General features: G+C 39.1%; 1 protein-coding gene across 1 annotated transcript in view; it reads left to right on the plus strand.

The window, feature by feature from the left end:
• Window positions 1–369: 369 nt before the first annotated feature.
• Window positions 370–18,189, plus strand: part of GOLPH3 (golgi phosphoprotein 3) — a 32,038-nt gene continuing 14,218 nt past the window's right edge. Inside the window, exon 1 of the mRNA XM_056514036.1 lies at window positions 370–765. Within this exon, the coding sequence (XP_056370011.1) occupies window positions 550–765 (216 nt within the window). The 5' untranslated portion in view covers window positions 370–549. The remainder of the gene's footprint in view (window positions 766–18,189) is intronic.

The following is an 18,189-nucleotide window of genomic DNA, read 5'->3' on the forward strand; positions in this document are numbered from 1 at the left end:
TGAAAGGGGCTGGGGGCGCTGCGCCAGCACTCGGACACGGTTTTGTGTCTGAACTCGAGTGATTAGTCTTTGGAACAGGCTGCCCAGGGACGTGCTGGAGCCACCATCCCTGGAGGTCAAGAGCTGTCTGGGTCCGGCGCTGAGTGATGTGGTTTAGGGGTTACAGGGACAGTTCAGGGCGGACGGTTGTACTGGATTGTCTCGAAGTCTCTTCCAACTTTAATGTCTGTATGAAGCCAAGCGCACTGGCGGCCGTGGGGAAGGGCACCCCCGCGCCCGAAGTCAGCGCAGCTCCCGCCCCGGGTCACGGCCGCGCTCCCTCAGCCGCGGGTCCTTTCCGGCGCCGCCCCGCCCGCCGCTGCCACATCCTCCGCTGACATCAGCCCGCGCCGCCATATTGAGCCGCCGCCGCCGCCGCCAGCGCGGCCGCCCCGGGACCGGCCCGCTCCCCATGCCTGCCCCCGGCCGGGCCGCGTAGGGCGGAGCGGCTCCAGCCCGGCCCGTCCCCTCCCCGAGCCGCCGCCCGAGCCTCGCTGTCTCCCCGCCACCATGACTTCCCTGACCCAGCGCAGCTCCGGGCTGGTGCAGCGCCGGACCGAGGCCTCCCGCAGCGCCGCCGCTGCCGATAAGGAGCGGGGCGCCGGCGGCGGCCTCGAGGATGAAGGGCGCCGGGACGAGTCCGGCGACGACGAGAAGGGCGATTCCAAGGAAACGCGGCTCACCCTCATGGAGGAGGTGCTGCTGCTGGGCCTCAAGGACCGTGAGGTGCGGCCGGGGGCGCTGGGCAGGGGGTGCCCAGCGGTTTTTGGGAGGTGCTATGGGGAAGAGGAGCCTGGTGGTGGGATAGGGCCAAGGGCGCTGCAGAGTGAGTGCTGTGGGCTTGGGGGCAGAGGGGATGGGGAACCTAGTGTGGCTGGAACAGTATTAGTGTTTTGGAGGAGGTGGGGAAAAGGTGCACGGATTTTGGGGCGGGGGAACCCGGCAGAGTTTGTAGTTCTGACCTTCAGTTACGGGGTTCGCAGAAGTGCTGCCATATGAATACATAGAAGAAGGAATATAGGGAGCCCTGGGCAAGATAGGGGCCTGGATATGGGGGCCAGGTCTTCAGGCCAGCGTTGGGCTTGAAGGCCTGGGTGAACCTGGCACATTTATTCTCCTTCAACTTATCTATGGCTCTAATGTCGGATGTCCCTCTACTCCATGAGTTTTATCATACAGAACTCTGGCACTTATGAGGTCCTCAAGTACTCTGGGATGCTGAGCAACCCTTTTCTACTAAGACTTTTCAGAGTAAAGCATGTGAAAAATATCTTAAAATTGGGGCGAGGATTATATGACAGAAATGGTCTGTGAATAATGAGAAGAAGTCAAAATGAAGAAATGGCATTATTACATAATTCTGTATTTTAACTGATTTAATTGTTTAATAGTTTGCCATGATACTGTGAGTATATTGCCATGATACATTGAGGAAGGTGTGCTTCCACCAGTGTGTTGGATTTTTTTTTTTTGTTGAAAAAGGCAGTCACTATGGAGAATGACAGTTCTATCAGGGAAGTAGTTTAATTTGATGTGGTGTGTTATTAAAGTGTAATACACTCTTAGTTTAGATATGAGATATAGTATGGATGTGATTAAGCAACCAACTTTTCTTTTACTTTGTTGAGCAAACTTGCTTTTGTTTTTTAATTTGTGTGGCAAGTAAATTACTTAATCCAGTTCATTGATTTGAATAGAAGTCTCTTGAAATTGTGCCTGTTTAGGAGAACAAGATAGTATGGGAAGGAAGCTGGTAAATTATATGCTCTTTGACAGGGCATTGCGTCTAAAACAAATTTACTGATTGGTAGTGAATAAAGAGTGGTTTTCTTGATTAACGTTTGCTTTTTAACATGTCACAGCACCAAGCCTGACTGAGTTCAAGCAGCATTTGAACAGTACTCTTGGGCACATGGTGTGACTCCTGGGGATGATGCTGTGCAGGGCCAGGAGTTGGACTCCATGATCCTTGTGGGTCCCTTCCAACCCAGCTTATTCTGTAACTCTGTCATCTGTGTATATACCTGCTACAACAGCATTTTGTTTCTCTCTTTCTGTGTTTCACAGCATATTCTTGTAGTCCCATTTTTTCAGGTGGCATTCTGATAACCTCAGTAGACAATGATTTCTGCTTCTACATGTGAAATTGAAGGCTTGTTGAATTGAATGCATATGAGCATTTTTCTCTTTCTACACGCCTGAATAGCTGGGGAAAGTCAGGAGTGGCAAGAGTGATTGCTGGCAGGATTGGCTTAGGTTACTTAAGGCAGCTGGTATAAACTGGGTGATTTTTCACCCAGTTTTTTTTTTTTTCATGTTTTTTAGCCAGGACTCTGTGCTAAATCTGCTGCAGTGGTAGGAATTAGGCTGTAAAGATTTCAAGGTGGGGAGCGTTGTGTCTGCCCAGGAGCAATATGTGGCACAAGTCTTTGTGGTGTATCAAAAGACAGTAGTTAATGTTAAGTCTAAAAGTCTACCTTTGCAATGGTGTGCATCAAAGTTATAAATTATTTGACTTTGCTAAGCACAGCACTGACATACATTATATTCCTCTGTATAGAAAAAGGAACTGAACGGTTACAGTGACATGGATAGCCGTAACTCCCTTGGGATTTTGCAGTGGAGACATCAGACAAAAAGAGTTATGATGTCATCTTTAGGGCAGGGGGCTTAAATGCAGGAGCTGTAGCATACCCTCTTTGTGAGCTTTGTTAGACATGAAGCATTGGGATTTGGACTTTGGTTTTGGGCCTGCTTGTGCTCCTGTGTACAGGGTGCATGATTTAAACCATTTGTCATGTGTTTTCCTTCTAAAATTGGAAATAATACTATAGGCTGTTTTTCCAGTATGAATTTTTTTTTTGTTCTCTGTTATCCTAACTTTAAGTAAGCAAACTAACTTACTTTACACATCTGAAAATGTTTTCACAAAGTCTTTACTTCCAGTAGAACTGATTTACTGTAGCATTTAAGTGAGACTTTCTCAAGAGAGCAAGAAAAGAAGAGCAATATAGGGTCTGTAAAGTGTCATTGTGAAACTATATGAAGTCTAAGGAACAGTCAAAGGCAAGTTTATGAGATACAAGCTTGATTGAAAGCCTGTAAATTTAAAGCTGAAGATATCCTTCCTGTTTATTCCAACAGGATAAAGCAATTTAATGTTTACTTTAAAATAAGAAAAAGAATACAAAAAGTAGACTGGATTGGCCAGAGAATATATAAATAAAAAATATAAAATCAAGGACTCTGTGTTGGCCAAAGAATGCCTTTTTATAAAAATAGCTTTCTCAGAACACTCACTGGTAAATGCATTTAACCTAGCTTTCAGATTTTAAACATTAGTGGATGTGGCTTAACTTCATGTAAGTTGTATGCAAAACGTGTTACATGCATGGAGTTACCTTTGTAATTTCTAAGTGTACATGGAAGAGTCTTTTTTACTAGGAAGCAGTTTTTTGGGAAGATCCATTTAGTGATGCATTGATGAGTTCAGTGTTTCCAGGAGACTGTTAGATGCTCAAGTGAATCCTGTTTTCAGAGTGGTGTGATGGAGATGAACAATCACAGCAAGACTTTGGAGTTGTTGTCTGGTTGCTGCTGCAGTATGGATTCAATGATGGGAATTTCTGGCAGCTGTAAAACAAACACACCACCCCTCAGTCCTATTCTTGGTGTCTGAACACAATTAACTGCATTTGTAATTGCTTCTTGGACGTGGCCTTTTTGTTTGTTAATGTTGTGTTCCCCACTAGTTTGGCCTAATTAAGTTGTACCTAATGTATGTGTTCTGGTTGCTCTTTTCCACCAGCAGTTCTTCAATCTGTATTTTCTGTGTACACGTAACTATTTCTGTAATCCAAAGTCAAGATAGGTTATAAGGGATATGTGCTGAAATACGTGCATGCTTGCATAACATGACAGATGCGGTGTCCTTGGAGGAGCAGGTAATAAACTGGAAGAAAATACATTACTAAAATTTTTCAGGGAGCCATCACAATACCTGCATGTATTTGGAAATCCTTCAAGAAACATGTCTAGAAAGGAGAATCAGGTTCATCCATTTAAAGCAAAGCAATAGCCAGTTGCTATAGGAATGAAAAACATGCAATGAAGTAAACCAGTGCTGTAGTATTGTGATAGTGATGCCTTGGGTTTCAGCTTTTAAAATTTTCAGAGTCTCAGCTGCTTAGTCTGTAACTCTGAAACTTCACATTAGGTGTAAGTAAGTTCTCTCCACAGGGTAGTTAGATGAAATAGTCCCTTCCCAGCTACAGAATCAAGGACAACCAGTACCCAAAAAGCATAAACAGTGGTGAAGGGAAGGGGGTTGAGACTTTGTAACCTGGGGCTGTGGTTGGACAATTGACCCCAATATGTAGGTTATAAAAACTTATAAAAGTGTAAAAACTCATGACTGGGATCCATCTTGGATTTGATTTAGGTGTAGCCCTGGACAGGCTTTTGCACTGCCCAAAGTGTATCCTTTCAGTAAATACAAATACCTGTTTTATTCCTTTTGCTCTGTCTAGTCTCTGTTCCAGGTCAGCCTTTCCAGGCATCTGTAGGATTGGTCAAAGCCACAGCAAAAGGGAGTTGTGGTGTAGAACCACTGAAGCAAGAAAAGGGAGTGATAAATATTGGAAACTAGAATATCACTTAAAAATGATAGCTGAGTACAGGGTAGCTGTTCATTACAGGTTCTCCTGGCATCTTGTAATTCAGTCCCATAAAAATGGAGAGGTTGTGAGATAGTCCTGCTCTGTAACTTGCTCCACTGTGTTTCATCCTTGTAGGTTTTCTTCTGGTTGTAGGTTTGTTTGTTTTCTTTTTTTTTTTTTCCTCCTTTTAAAAATTTTATTTTGGTATTTGTTGGGAATCTGTTCAAATAATAGCAGTGCACTCAGCTGCTTTTATACTCTATACAGTTGCCACAACTAAACAAATTGAAGCAGCTAGAGAGACCTGGCATCCACCAAGATAAAATGTTTATTTGATCTGTAACCAATTCCTCACTTGCTGAAAGAAGACTCATGTAAAGTTTGCTTTACATACCTGAAAAATACCTGGCTGCTGCAGTCATCTGCAACATTAAATATTTCTTAGAGTTTTTTTACCCTTTCTTAGCTGAAGACTAAAATGTCATTTGTGAGAGTGACGTAATGTTAAATCACTTCATTGGTTACAGAAATTATCTTTGATCTTTGTTGCTTATGTTTGGCCTTCAAAAATTTCATTTATTGCTGAAAATTTGGTTTTGCAGCATAGCTTTGTGTCCAAATAGGTCTCCAACTTATATTTTTAATTGTATTGAAATAAGCTATTAGGAAGCTAATGTGCCTGCTTCAGATAGGCTATTTTATATTGATCTGATTAGTATTAAAATATAGTTTCTTTATTATTCTTACAAATATGAGTGTCTCAGTTGGTTTCTGAATTTTATATTTTAATCTTAAAGGTACTTGAGTGAAAGGTTACATAGGAATTTCGAAAATATTCAATATGTGGGTGGTGTTTTTCCTGCTCTTAAGATTTGACATAGTAAAACGGATACTGTGATGCAGAGATCTTGGGGGGACTTGCCTTTGTAAGAAATTAACAGGTTTTGTAATGTCTTCTTTGTATCCTTTTAGTCTTTTTTTCATCTCATGAAAACAGTTTCAGCGGGAGGCTGAATGTCAACTTAGAAGCGCCCAAGTTTTGCTGGAAAATTTCTGAGACAAACAAGTGTAACTTGAAGAGGCGTCTACTGGGAATTCATTGGCTTTGCAGTTGAAGAGTGATGTATGAATGTGTTGAAACCTGGACAAAGACATGCTTTTTCTCAAATGTTCAGGGCCTAATAGCAACAAAGTGTGTAATGTCTGTGGTGAAAAATTCTTTCTTTCATAGTTTCCTACCTTTTGGGCATTTTTTATTTTTTTTATTTCATATCTATAGTTAAATTACAGACTAGGAGAAGATAGGAGGTGTGGGAGGAGCAGTACCCCAATTCTCTTTACTACAAGATGAGTAAAGTGCCTCTTTACCATGCTGCTGGGTAAATCCTTCTTTTGGGCTCTTTTGAGGATATGCTGATTTTGAGTCATTTGCATGCAGTTGGTGTGGTTATCCCTGCTTTCATAGCATGCTTCATCTGTAATCTAGATGATTTTTCTATGCATAACTTTGAGTGTGGCAAAGTCCATTTTTTATGGCAAACTGGTATAGGGCAAAGACAAAAACATTGTCAGAGCCTTTTTAGCAGTGCTTTCCAGTTTTTAAAGTGCTCTTAAATGAAGCTTTAACTTAAGCACTCTTAGAAAAAGACCAAGACTCTTCTTCCTCTCCCTTTAGCAAGCTGCTTTTATTAAACATTTTGAAAGAAATATATGTGTAAGAAGGTTTTGCTCTTTACTGCTAGAAGAGAAATAGTCATGAAACTGAAAATAATCTTTTATATTAAAGAAGTAGTGTATTTTTTCAGGTGCTCCTTGATCCTAACGTTGATAACATTTATTGCTATATAGATGGCATTTATTTTAATTAGGCAAGGTCCATGTAATGGACTTTTTTGCAAGGGTAAATTGACCAGACTAAGTATTGCAGACAGTATATTTAAAAATTACTTTCTTACAGATCAAATAATTACTACAGCACACACTCACCTCTGTTGCATTACTGGGAAGATAGGGGAAGCTAGTCTAGAGTAAATGTGTGGCTTGGTTTCCTCTGCACAGCCTTCTCCATTTTTTCATTAGTTTTAGTAAAAGAAGAAAATAATTAGTTAGCTAGCCACTGGCTACTTTTTACTGTTTTTGTTTTTCTGGCTTGCAAAGGATCTTAGATAAATTTCAGTAATTTGCTTTCTCTCAGAAATATTGGTAAAATGTTACTGCCAGGTGATTTCACATGTGCTTTTCAGACATAAGAATTACGAGATTGCACGTAGAATTGTTCTCAACTGCTCTCTTCCTCCAAGTATGTAAACCTGGATGAGTAGCAGGACAAAATCAGTGTCCTGTTGGTCTGAGTGTGAACCAGAACTGTGCATGCCAAGTCTTTCCTACTTCCCCCAGTACAACCTATACTGAACTTCTGCATTTCACCCCTTTTTCCTTGCCTTTTTCTTTCTGTGTGATGGACCATTAAATAATACACCCTACAAGCTAGGTCTTTATAATGGGAGAGGTGTTACATTCAAAGCTCTGTCTTTATTTGTGGATGTTAGAGGATTTGTTCATCACACTGGGAAATTAGTTGTCAGGCTTTTTGTGTATCTTTCTGTTGTTGATACTCTTTTAAGCACTTGTAAGCTGCTTTTTGCTATATACTTTCTAGTCATCTGCCTTTATGGTTTTGCTAGATGGCATCATGTAGTTGTGCTATTTAGAGTCCTTAGCTGCCAGACATCTTTTGTAAGTGGTTTTTACCAGGAGGTTTGTATTTAGCTTGTCATTCTTGTACAGCACAGCACATTGCACTTGTATTTTTTTTTTTGTTTCGACAGATGCTTGATTTTACTGTGGCACTTCCACACTGGGCAGTCTCTACCACGAGAGAAGCATTCTGTATGTATTGTGCTCTAATTTCAGTATTCTGTCTTCTGCAGTGTGCAGTGAGCACGGCAGGTATATGACACTCATTGTGTAGCTTGAGGTAAATGTCAGGTGGATGTTCTGTCTGTACTGATTACTCAGGAAGGGCTAACTGCAACTGCATTACTTGAGCTGGATATTTAAGTGGGACTCCTGCTTTAGCAGCTGCTGCAAAATATGGCAGAAACTTTCAGTTTACACTTAATATATATTAAATACTAAATGGAGGAACTTGTTCCTTTCAATGTGAGAGCAGTGCAGTGGGTGGACTTTTTGTTTAGCCTCATAACAAAGATGTTGACATGGCATTATTGTGAGGTACTCTGTTTCTTGAAAATTGTTTGCACCTGGGCAAGAGAAACAAGCGAGGAACTAGAAGCTGTTCTGAAAAGAACTGAAAAGAAGATGGATGAGATTTAGACTAAGAACAGAGGAATCTTTCTCTCTTATATACACAGTTTTTCAAGACCCAAAGCACGACTCTAGAATTCCATCCACAGTGATGACCAGATGCAGAGTATTCAAAATTAAGCATTGTGCACCTCCCCAGTTTGAAATAATACAGTGTTTTACACACTGTTTTTAATTGTGACTGCTGAAAAAGAAAATGTGGAGAGGAGGGGGCGGGTAGATGTTTTATTTGGGTGCAGATACACTGTAATTATATTAAGAAGGACGGAATTGTAATTTTAATCAAAGGGGCCTAGTTAGTCAAAGTTAGTGAAATCTCCACAACTTATTTAGTCAGCCTATAAGGGGCCTACTTTGTCTGCATTAGATAGACATACTAGGTTCAAGTTTTTCCTGTTGTTTTTAAGTAGGCTGTATTGGACCTGTCTGGGGTAGAGTAATTTTCGTCATTGCAGCCAGTATGGTGCTGTGTTCTTTATTTTTGACCGAAACAGTGTTGATAACACAAAACAGTGGTGATAACACACACCCTGTGTTTTCTGTTGCTGAGCAGTGTTTGCATAGCATCAAGGCCAGCTCTTTTTCTCACCCTGCTGACCCCTTCAGTGAGGGGTTCAAGAGGCCAGGAGGGGGGACAGCCAGGACAGCAGACCCCAGCTGACCAGAGGGGCACCCTGGGCTGTGCAGTGCCATGGTCAGCAATAAAAAGAGAGTGGAGGCAGCAGGGTAGGTGGCCTCCATCAGCCAGGGGACCACTTGGGCATGAGTCTGCTTGTGGGAGGTGGTAAGCAAATGTTTTTTCACTTTAGGTCTTCCTTTTCTCTTCCATCTGTGCCAGAGTGACTGAGGGAACAGTTAGCTGCCATCCAGGCTCAGCCCAGCACTAGGGGACACTAAATTCTAATTAAACATTTCTTTCATATAAATGTCAGATTTTATGTTCAGTGACAATAGAAGGTAGAGTAGAAATCGGTTTGTTGAAATCAAAGGTTATTGAACAAACTAATTGCATCTTAATTTTGCACCAATAAGGGGAATAGAGATTGTACTCTGATGGAAGGTGGTTTTGCGAAAGTCATGCAAATATTTGAAGTCATTATCTGCTTGTGTATACAGTTAATCATGAAGAAAGTTAGGCTTCTAAGTTTGTCTTTTCATTTCTAAATGAGCAGTCAGACTGTTAAATGTTGATTTAATCAGAGGACTCATAAGGGTTCAGTATGTGTGTGCTAGTTGCCTCCTCTTTAGCAAATTCAGGGTTTTTTATTACCTTCATTTTAATGAGAGATGTGCCTGTGTAACGTATGTGTGTGTACGTGCTTGCTAACGTGGGCAGTAACATTTGGCTTTAGTGCTTTCAGCACCTGACAGCAGTTGCTGTGTGTTGTTTATTCCTAAATGCAGTGGCAGGTTAGTCAAATACCTGACACATTCCTTGTCAAGAATACTGTGCTTTGTAGAATATGTGAGTATGCTTTCCTAAAGTAGTTCTGTGTTTGACTGTCAGAATGTTTCAGAGATTTCCCCCACTAACTTATCTTCTATTTATAACTGCAGTGCAATTTATGTTCCAGTAAACAGCTAATGATTTCATTTGCATGAAAAGAGGAAATCAAGAGGGACTGGAGTCAAACATCAAAGTCCTTGCCTTGTAGTATTCCAGTAATAAACACTTCCTGCATTCTGACTTGACTTTTTCTTCTTAATTTTCAAAAATTTCCTCTGTCAGAATGTATCATTACATGTTTCCTGCAAGTTTCTGGGTTGAGAAGGTTGTGGCTTACTTGAAAGATCAGATTTGCAGGAAAGAGCTGTCTATAGGTGTAGGTTGAAAAAGACCTAACATAATGTCAACAGGAATCCAGTTTATTTAAACTGCTCATGATTGAAGTTTGAATATTTTTCCTTTGACACATGAGAAAATCCAGAGTATTCCTATGGCAGTGTTTTACTTGATTATTTTTTTAGCATGTACAAGTTTTGGGCATCTTGTTTTTATCTTTTTAGTATTGTTACTATGTTTCCTGATGGCACCAACTTGAGAGGAGCTCTTGAGCCCTGGAAGTCATAGACGCCCAGCAGAGAGACCTTGACAAATCACAGGATTGGATATGACCAGCTGCATGAAGTTTAATGAGGGCAAGTGCCAGGTTCTGCAGTTGGGATGGGACAACCCTGTATGTGGGGGGAAGATGTGCCTCAGGCACATGGCAGGATTATTTGGGCTGTCCTGTGCAGGGCCAGGAGTTGGGCTTGATGATCCTTGTGATTCCCTTCCATCTGAGGTTATAGATACAGGATAGGATAGGTTATGATTCTGTGATTTCTGAGAGATGACTGGTAAAAGGGATGAATGTCTCCTAAAATTATTTGTCTTCAGAATGTCTTCAAAATGTTTTTTTCCAGCTATTTCTTTTACTGGATCTTTGTTACCCATTTTAGAGATATCTGAAAATGAAACTCCATCTTGGTTATTAAATCTATTGTTTTTCTATATAGTACACAGAAAGTAGCTTTCTTTGAAATGTATTAATATCAAGAGAAGCTAGGTCATGTCTTTAATCAAATGTTTTAAAACAGGTTGGTCTATAGAAGCAATGAAAGTCAATGTATGAAGGACAGGTGTGAAAACCATTTAGTAAGGAAAATGGAGGGCTTGTATTTTAGTAAAGTACTAATAATTAAGAATTCTATTGAATCATGTTGTTGTCTGAACCAAAATTCAGTCTTGTGTTTCAGGATTGCTTGGAATCTAAGGGTGAGGAAAAACTTTGAATTTGTTCTCAGCTTAACTACCATTTTTGTATTCCAGAATTGTGGAGTTTTTTTGTTTCTCTTGTTTGATAAGTCCATTGACGGGGGAAAATATCAAAACTATTATGGGAGAGTTAGTCAAACAAGACATCCTAACCCTGAATATTTTATTTTCAGTTTGGTCAAAGGCCACACAGTTCTTGCCAAAAGAAATTGATCTGGGACTTGCCAAAGAATGCTGCCAGAGAAGCTGGGCTTCTTTTTTTATTTAGATCTGTTTGGCATTATGCAGTACTGCAGTGTAGTGTAGTATGAGATTTTCGTAGAGGTAATAAGTTGACAGGTATTAAGAGTTAATAAACTGAAATATGTGTATTGAATGTGTATTAGAAAGTAAGAATTAATGGGTCATTAAAGCAGATGCATAGTTTGACTATGTCAGCTTCTCTTGAGACTTACTGCCTCCTGCAGCTTCTGTGCTGTGGTTACATTCAGGTTGATATAAATTACAGTAAACCTTCATTGGAAAGAAAAGAAAAGAACTTTTTGATTCCCTGAAGATGAAAATGGATCAGTTTGTATGAGAAGCCTATGATGAGAGCATACCTTGAGAGCATTTACCTTCAGAATTCAAGTAATTTTGGACATTCCAGTCTGTCTTCAATGAACATTGCAATAGTTTTTCCTTTTCCTTGTCTTCTGTAATTGTTTTCTGTTGTTTGTTGTTTTCCCCACATTCTTATAAACATGTTTAGTTAGGCTGGCAGAAAGACTTTTAATTGGTTCTCACTGGGCTTCAAGGTGCTCTATATCTTTAGTCTGTCCAAGGCTGCTGAAGCTGAATCAGAGATTCACAGAAGTCAGTATAAGGATCTAGCTGAGGTGGAGCAAATGGTGGCTGGCTGCAGAAGAGGAGTTTGAGTATTGACCAGCATTTCTGTTTGTCATTGAAAACTTGGAAAAGCTTGTGGACTTTTTAAAATTGTGTTTTTGTGTTACAAGACTAGTTTGTCTGCTATTATGCTGTGAAGCAAGCTTCTTGTAACAGTGTGCTTGAAGGAAAGACTTCTTTTTTTGTTTTTTTTTTTTTGTTTTTTTTTTTTTTAAGGGGTTCCTCATTTCTAAGGGTTAATCTAAAAATTGTATAATTGAAGTTTTCGGCTGTGAAAGTCAGGTGTCAGATTTGTTGGACAAATACTTTATAAAACGTGCTCAGTATTAAATTAAGCATCTATAGAATCAGTCTTGCTGACTCCAACCCCATTCAAGAGATGCAATAGTGTATTGGTTGTTGCTTATAGAGCAATGATGTTGCCAAATAAATTACTAACTTTTAACAGCTTTTCATATCTAAAGAATCTGTAAATTTATTGCTGTTTTATTGTCTAGTAGCTCAGTTACTGACCTTGATTTGCCTGAGATTTGTAGTTGTGTTATCACAAATAAGAAGTTTACTTCCCTGCAACGGTGTCAGGCCATTTATCATTCTGCAATCAGCAGTTCCAATCAGCAGTTTTACTTTCAGCTAGAAAGGATAGGAACAGAATCATATACAGGTGTTAGAAGACAATGCTCCATACTGTTGCTTGTCCTCTCTTGGTGCTGTCAGCTGCTATCTCTCTTTAATTCAACAGGAAGTAGCGTTTCTGTTAGGGAAGAATGCTGGTGATAGATGCATTTGGGATGCTTAAAATTAGGCTTTTGCTCAATGGAATGAATTGAAATTCTACACTAAAACATTATTTAAAATACACCAAGTACTGTTGTTATCCTTTCTCTGTATGTTCTGCTATTTGGGTTTTGGAGCAGCTTTAAGGAGATGTCTTGTAGAAGTTCTTCAGGTGATGTAAACTGCTTTCAAAACTTCAAAGTAATGTTAGTAGTTGTAGAGAGACTACATAAGGGAAGCAGTGTATTAAAATAGTGGTTGTCTTTTTTGGGAATGTGATAGCCCAATGTCCTTCACTCCACTCATACTCTTTAAAATCAAAATACTTCTAGGCAGTGTTTGTTTCATGAACAATCATAGCTGTAAAGCAGATTAAAGTTGTAAAGTTGCTTGTGACAGATTCTTATATTGGAGAAAGAATGCAGGGGGAAGAAAGCAGACATCTCTGACATAAAAACTGTGGTAGACCAAAGTTCCTAATAACTCTTAACCTGCTGCAGAGCACCTGGACAGTGTATGCTGTTAGTCCTTTCCCTTCTGTTCTCCCTAGCTCTCTTTGTCATCACAGAACTACTACTCCAGGGAGGAACTCGTTGACTAAAAAAGTGACAGTTCTGTCACAATTGTGATTAAGTCCATTATGAAATATAACTTGCCTCTATTTCAGGATAAATTGTCTCTTCTTGTCTTTTGCAGTAGGTTTCAAGTGGGTGACAGATGATGTTTTTATATTATGTTCTTTCTGTGCTTTGTGTTGGCTAATGATAGACTAGTACGTGCCTCTGAAAGAACTTGGTGTTGCTTCAGAGAATCAGAAAGGGATGCTATTGTCACCTGCCTTGTTAGACTTTATATAATACAGCTTCCAGTGATCATCATGGTAGTCATTGCTGAAGTCCAAAATGGGGAGCTGAAGGTAATGACGAATAGTGCATGATACCTCAAGCTTTATGTTTTTTGTCTTTTCTGAGCATATTTTGGTTATGAATGGCTTCAGAATAGGCTTCCCAATAATGTTCATTTTTTTCCCCCAGTTCTTTGCCCCAAAGACTAAGTTCTAGCTGAAAGTATAAAGGTTATAAAAACTATTCAGGGTGTGGATGCAGTTTATCTATTGAAGTGTGGGTTGTCATGGAGTGGGATGCTGTTAAATTTTGCTCTGTGTCCCAACCACATTCCTTCCCTTTTCCAAGCTGTCTCTGAAATTGGTTCACCTGCATGGTGAATCACGTGAGGGAACTGGCCGTTAGTTCTTGGAAAGACCCCTTGCTCATTTGGCTGACTACACAAATGCTGCTGTGGGCTCAGGAGAGAGAACAGCAATGTACTTCCATGGAGCGAAGAAATACTTTGTCTTCAGCAGCAGTTCAGGCTTTGGACTGTTTACTTGGGTTTAGTTCTCAAATGGCTAAAAATGAAGCTATGGGGAAGGATGTACCTTCTCCAATTACATGCAAGGCTTTGTGCAAGACTAAAGTGAGGTGTGACATTGATTTTAAAGGTCAATAAAACTGAAATTAATTTCTCCAAGGTAAGAAGTAGTGATTCACGAGAGTTGCTTGTGCTGGGAAAGTAATTGAACATTGGTATAATTTTGTCCTGTTTTTTTCCCTGCTGTTTTTCCCCTGGTGTTTCTCTCTGCCACTCTTAGTACCTCTAATAAAAAAAATCTGAATTTGTGTATGTATAGAACATGAGTCTTTCTCAGAATTAACTACACACAGTGGGCATGCAGATACGTTTTTCCTCCATGACACTGCTGTGTAAATGCTAGATATAAGTAGACTCTACTAATTGTGCTATTCACAATGAAAAGGATCTCATATAAAATTTATACCAGCAGATGACTCAATTTACCTTGTCCAGTCCTGCAAGTGATCTGAACTGATTTTGGAAAGTTTTTTTTCCAAGTTCCGCATTCACTGTAGTTAGTCCTTCCCAGGTTTACATCTCTTGACAGCTGGTTCCTCTTATGCTCATCTGAACAGCAGAACAGAGCATTGTGTGTTTTATGTGTCTCCAAACTGTATATTTATTATTCTGGCATATGTATTTGGCAAGGGCCCCTAGTTGGACCTGCAGATATTTGTCCTCAGTAACTTCCCCTGATGCCAGCAGGCATGGAGTATATTCCAATATCTTTGTCATCTGTGATTTGTGAGAACATAAAAATAGTCTGCCACACACTGGAAAGAATAGATGGCAAGGAAGAAATACCTGTTTGGGAAAGCTCAACAATTGTTTGTATATAAATAAACCAATCGTTTTGAGTCTTAGAGCTTTTATGTTGCTACGCAAAACAGAGCATGTGAGTGTGTCTGTGCAAAAGTAATGAAAGTAACAGCAAACTCCAGCAAGTATGGGAAGTCTAATTTTTAAATTTTATCTTTCATCATCTAGGTAGAGCTTGTTGAAATTTTTTTTCCTAAAATGCTATTCTTATAGAGACCAGGGTACCTGTAAATTCAGAATTTACTGTTTGTTAATGTGAAAGCTTTCTTTAACCTGGATTGTGTTTCCTAGATGAGAAACCCAGAAGCCAAGTATTTAATGTCTTCTGACAGGACTAAGGTCTTACCTTGGAGCTGGGACTCCCAAACTCCTCAGGAGTTGTAATTGTTCACTTCTTTCTTTTAGTTGGCCAGCTTCCCTTGAGCTGCCATGGCTGGGAAGAGTTTAACCAACGTTTTATTTGTTTTATCTGAAGTTTCAGAGCATGACGTTTCAGAAATTGTATTATTTACCAAATTTCAAAGTCCTTTTGTTTGTATCTTTCATAAAAGAAAAATCTGGAATTTTCTGAGAACAGGAATTCAGGGGTTTGGGTAGCTGTAGTGATATTTCTCCTTTAGAGAGGTGTCCTTCAATATTTTGGTTTATTTCTGTTGTTTAGTGTAGCTGTTTTAGTTTTGTGTTTTGGTAGAGGGTGCTAGATGAGGTTCTGAGGAGTACTATTAAATTTGAATGTAAAAAGAAAAAGCTTTTAGTGAGTGAAGCATAGAGTGAGCAGTGTTATGTGCATTATCCCAGAGAAACTTCTGTTTAGGTTCTTCATAAATGTAAATTGAATCCGAGTCACAGCCAAGACTTCAACCTTACAATGACCTGTGATCTAAATATGAGGCTGTGTGGATCTGGGCCTGCAGGGCCTGTCATGCTAAAATAAAAAAATACTTAATTTTTTTGGTGAGTAGGCATCAGTAACCTACAAGTTATCTTCACATGCCATTGCATGACTTCATGATGCATTTTTAAAAGAAGCTGATTTTAAATTGCAATGGCTCTGTGATCTGCAAAGTAATTTGCAATGGCATGAGGCTCCTTGGTTTAGAATGCATTGGCAGCTACAGTCTGTGTTCTGTAAACAGCTGCCCTTAACCACATGAGTTAAACATGTATTTATTTATATTACCGTGCATTTTGTTTACTGTGTATTTTTAAGCCTCAGAGTTGTAACTCCTTTCTCTTGAATTTGAGGTGTTTTTTTCTCTGCCCTTCTCCTTTCTTGTCTGTGCCAGGTATAGTAGAACTGCTGTTCACCTATTCTGAGTTTACTGAAGAAGTGGAGATAGAATATATATTTTTGTAGTGGGAATAGATATTTAGCAACTCTGACATAAAGAACAAAGTGTTCTTGAGTGAAGGATACCCAGTCTTTTCTGAATCTTTTGTTCTATGTTTCATTAAGAAAGTTGGGTTGTTTTTTGCTTTTCTTTTCTTTTCTTTTCTAATCCATCAGGGATTACTTCTGTTTACATATACATAAAATAACATCTACAGCTTAATTGCAATTTTGCACTGTTACTGCTGGGTAACTTTAAATTGCACTTGGGAAACAGAAGATAGTGATGTTCGTTCAGTGGAGTCTTTCTGGTTTTTTTTGTTTCTGTTTTTGTTTTTTTTTTTTTTTTGGTTTTTTTTTTTTTTTGTTTTGTTTTGTTTTTGTTTTTTAGTTATTTTTTTGTTTGTTTCAAATAGAGTTATTGTGACAGTGGCTGGAAGGTGTGAGAGTCGTTGCTCTGTGAAGTTTGGCTGTCTTGTGCCTAAGTGAAATGATTTTGAAGTTTTTTTGCAAGTCTTAAAGCAGTCTTAGTTATGTAGAAATCGTTAGCGTCCTTGGCACCAAGTATCTTCAGGCACATCTGATCATGTTTGTCTTCTCACTCTGATTTTTTTATGTATTTATGAAATTAGCGTGGTCGTGGCTGCAGTGGCCTGTTGGATCAGAGATAGTGTGTTAGCAATCTTTTTTAAAGAAAAAAAAATTTGAACAACCTTCTGAACTTTAAAATCTCTCAATTAACTTAGTCTAAAGAGACAAAGCAGAAGAAGGAAGTGGAAAGTAAGGTAGTTTTGGTAATTGGCCTTTGTTATACAATGGACTGTTTAATAGATGGGAGTTTCAAGTGATTAATGAATAACTGAACTGGAATACCTGTGTGAGCTGGAAGTGGGTAAAAGGCAAGGAAATAGGAGAAAGTGAATAAATGCCGTAGGAGCTGGTGGGAAAGAAATGGCCTAATGAGCATGGATTTCAAATAACTTATTCTTCAAGTGGAAAGAAGATCTTAGTCTCAGCTCTGTGCTTTGCCATACTGTATGGAAAGTCCAAGCTTTCAAAGTTAATATGGTAACAAGTATTTGATATATACTTTATTCTTATTTCCCTTTATGCTTGCTTAGCAAAACTAGTTTTTATCTGAAAGTTTCTAGGTCAGGTCTGATGAAAAATGCTTTTGTGCTGTGTTTGTGTAAATAAACATGACAGTTGTAAACAGTCTTTTGATCTTTGAGTCATTGTAGATTTAAAATTTTGTCTTGCAAGCTATTCATAGCTTAAAGTGCTATTCTAGTGTGATTGTTGTCAGATAAAAATAATCTCCTGCTTTGTAAGTCTTAACCCCTACTTCTTAGCAACTTTAATGAAATAAGTATTTCTTTGAGTTAGAAAGTTTGTGAAGCTGTAAGACTTGCAGGAAGATGGATAAGGGAAAAATACTTGATAATGTATTTGTGAGAAACGAAATGCTGTTTAAGGGCATTAAATAGTAGTATGAGTTGCATTTCTGAATAATGATGTTTGAACTTCAATCAAGTGTTTTGAGACTGCTAGGAATTTGGAATAAATGAACAGTTCTAAAAACTGCATCCCTCTCTTATTCCATGTGCTGTAATGAGCAGTGGCCAAGTCACATTCAGGAGAGGGTGGGGTCAGGATGGCAATTCCCTCAGTGAATATTGATTTCATCGTGGTCCATGCGTGGTTTAGAGATCTGTTCCTGTCTGTCAAACTTCATTATTGATCTTGCCTTTTAGAGGATTTTTAAAAAAAACTTCTGCCTTCCGATTAAATCAATTGAATGGAAAAACAGAAAAGAAATTGGCTACTGACTACTTACCTATGAGCTAGCTTTGTTTATTGTCTTTTAGCACTTGTTTCCTTTAAAAATACTGCATTATTCTATATTGCAATTCCACCTCTCTATAAATTATTAATCTCCACCCCTTTTTCTCTCTTTTATGCACCTTTATCTAGTTACGCTGTGTGCCATTTAAAGTAGGGTCAAGAGGGTGTTTGGAATATCAAAGACAAGCGTCTTCCATTCAGTTCTACTTACTTCAGGAAGATTGACTTAATTTAAAGGATGATTTAGTTAGACTGTTGTGTGGTAAACTGATATTCTGTGAAGGTTCCTTCGATTGTCTGGTACCTTCACAATAGGTAAAACTGACCAGTTCATC

Source organism: Oenanthe melanoleuca, chromosome Z (genome assembly GCF_029582105.1).
Source record: "Oenanthe melanoleuca isolate GR-GAL-2019-014 chromosome Z, OMel1.0, whole genome shotgun sequence".
Classification (NCBI taxonomy): domain Eukaryota; kingdom Metazoa; phylum Chordata; class Aves; order Passeriformes; family Muscicapidae; genus Oenanthe; species Oenanthe melanoleuca.